Source organism: Austrofundulus limnaeus, unplaced genomic scaffold (genome assembly GCF_001266775.1).
Source record: "Austrofundulus limnaeus strain Quisiro unplaced genomic scaffold, Austrofundulus_limnaeus-1.0 Scaffold3138, whole genome shotgun sequence".
Lineage (NCBI taxonomy): Eukaryota > Metazoa > Chordata > Actinopteri > Cyprinodontiformes > Rivulidae > Austrofundulus > Austrofundulus limnaeus.
Window position 1 is genome coordinate 1 of NW_013955540.1, and position 803 is coordinate 803.

The window sequence follows — 803 nt, forward strand, 5'->3', positions numbered from 1 at the left end:
CGTCAAACTAGTTAGCTCTCTGAGTATTTGCCTGCCTTGGATTGTGATGGGGGCGAGGAACCCGAGAGGGTCGTACAGGCTATTGACCGTAGAGAGGACGCCTCTACGACTGAAAGGCTTTTGATCTTTGTCGACTTTGAATGTGAAAGTGTCAAGGCCAACATTCCACAACAGTCCCAAACTCCGCTGGACAGGGAGATCTGGTGCACACAGATCCAAGTTTTCAACATCTTTAGCTCTGTCTTCTGGCGGAAAGGCTTCCAGAACAGCTTGGCGGTTTGAGGTGACTTTATGTAGCCTGAGATTTGAACAAGCGAGAGCCTGTTGTGCTTGTCTTAGAACATGAACTGCTTCTTGCTCAGTGGGGAATGACTTGAGAGCATCGTCGACATAGAAATCTCGCTCTATGAACCTGCGTGCATCGGTCCCGAACTCTGCTTCACCGGTCGTTGCCGCTTTCTTGAGGCCGTATATGGCAACAGAGGGGGAGGGACTGTTCCCGAAGATGTGCACACGCATGCGGTACTCAATTATTTCGCAGGACATGTCGTTATCTTTGTACCACAAAAAGCGGAGAAAGTTTCTGTGGCTCTCTTTAACAACAAAACAGTGAAACATGTGTTCAATGTCAGCGGTTACGGCTACTTGTTCTTTTCTGAACCTCATGAGCACTCCGACGAGACTGTTGTTAAGGTCAGGGCCTGTGAGTAGCACGTCGTTGAGAGAGACCCCTTCATAGGGGGCGCTTGAGTCAAACACGACTCTAATCTTTGTGGGTTTCTTGGGATGGTAAACCCCGAACA

At 49.2% G+C, this 803-nt stretch overlaps 1 protein-coding gene across 1 annotated transcript; it reads right to left on the reverse strand.

Annotated features, from left to right (window-relative positions):
• Window positions 1-35: 35 nt before the first annotated feature.
• On the reverse strand, window positions 36-803 carry LOC106511725 (uncharacterized; the record flags this gene model as incomplete). Its single annotated transcript, XM_014000470.1, is given in 1 exon segment — window positions 36-803. A coding segment is annotated over 1 exon segment (768 nt), but the record flags the coding sequence as incomplete, so codon positions are not given.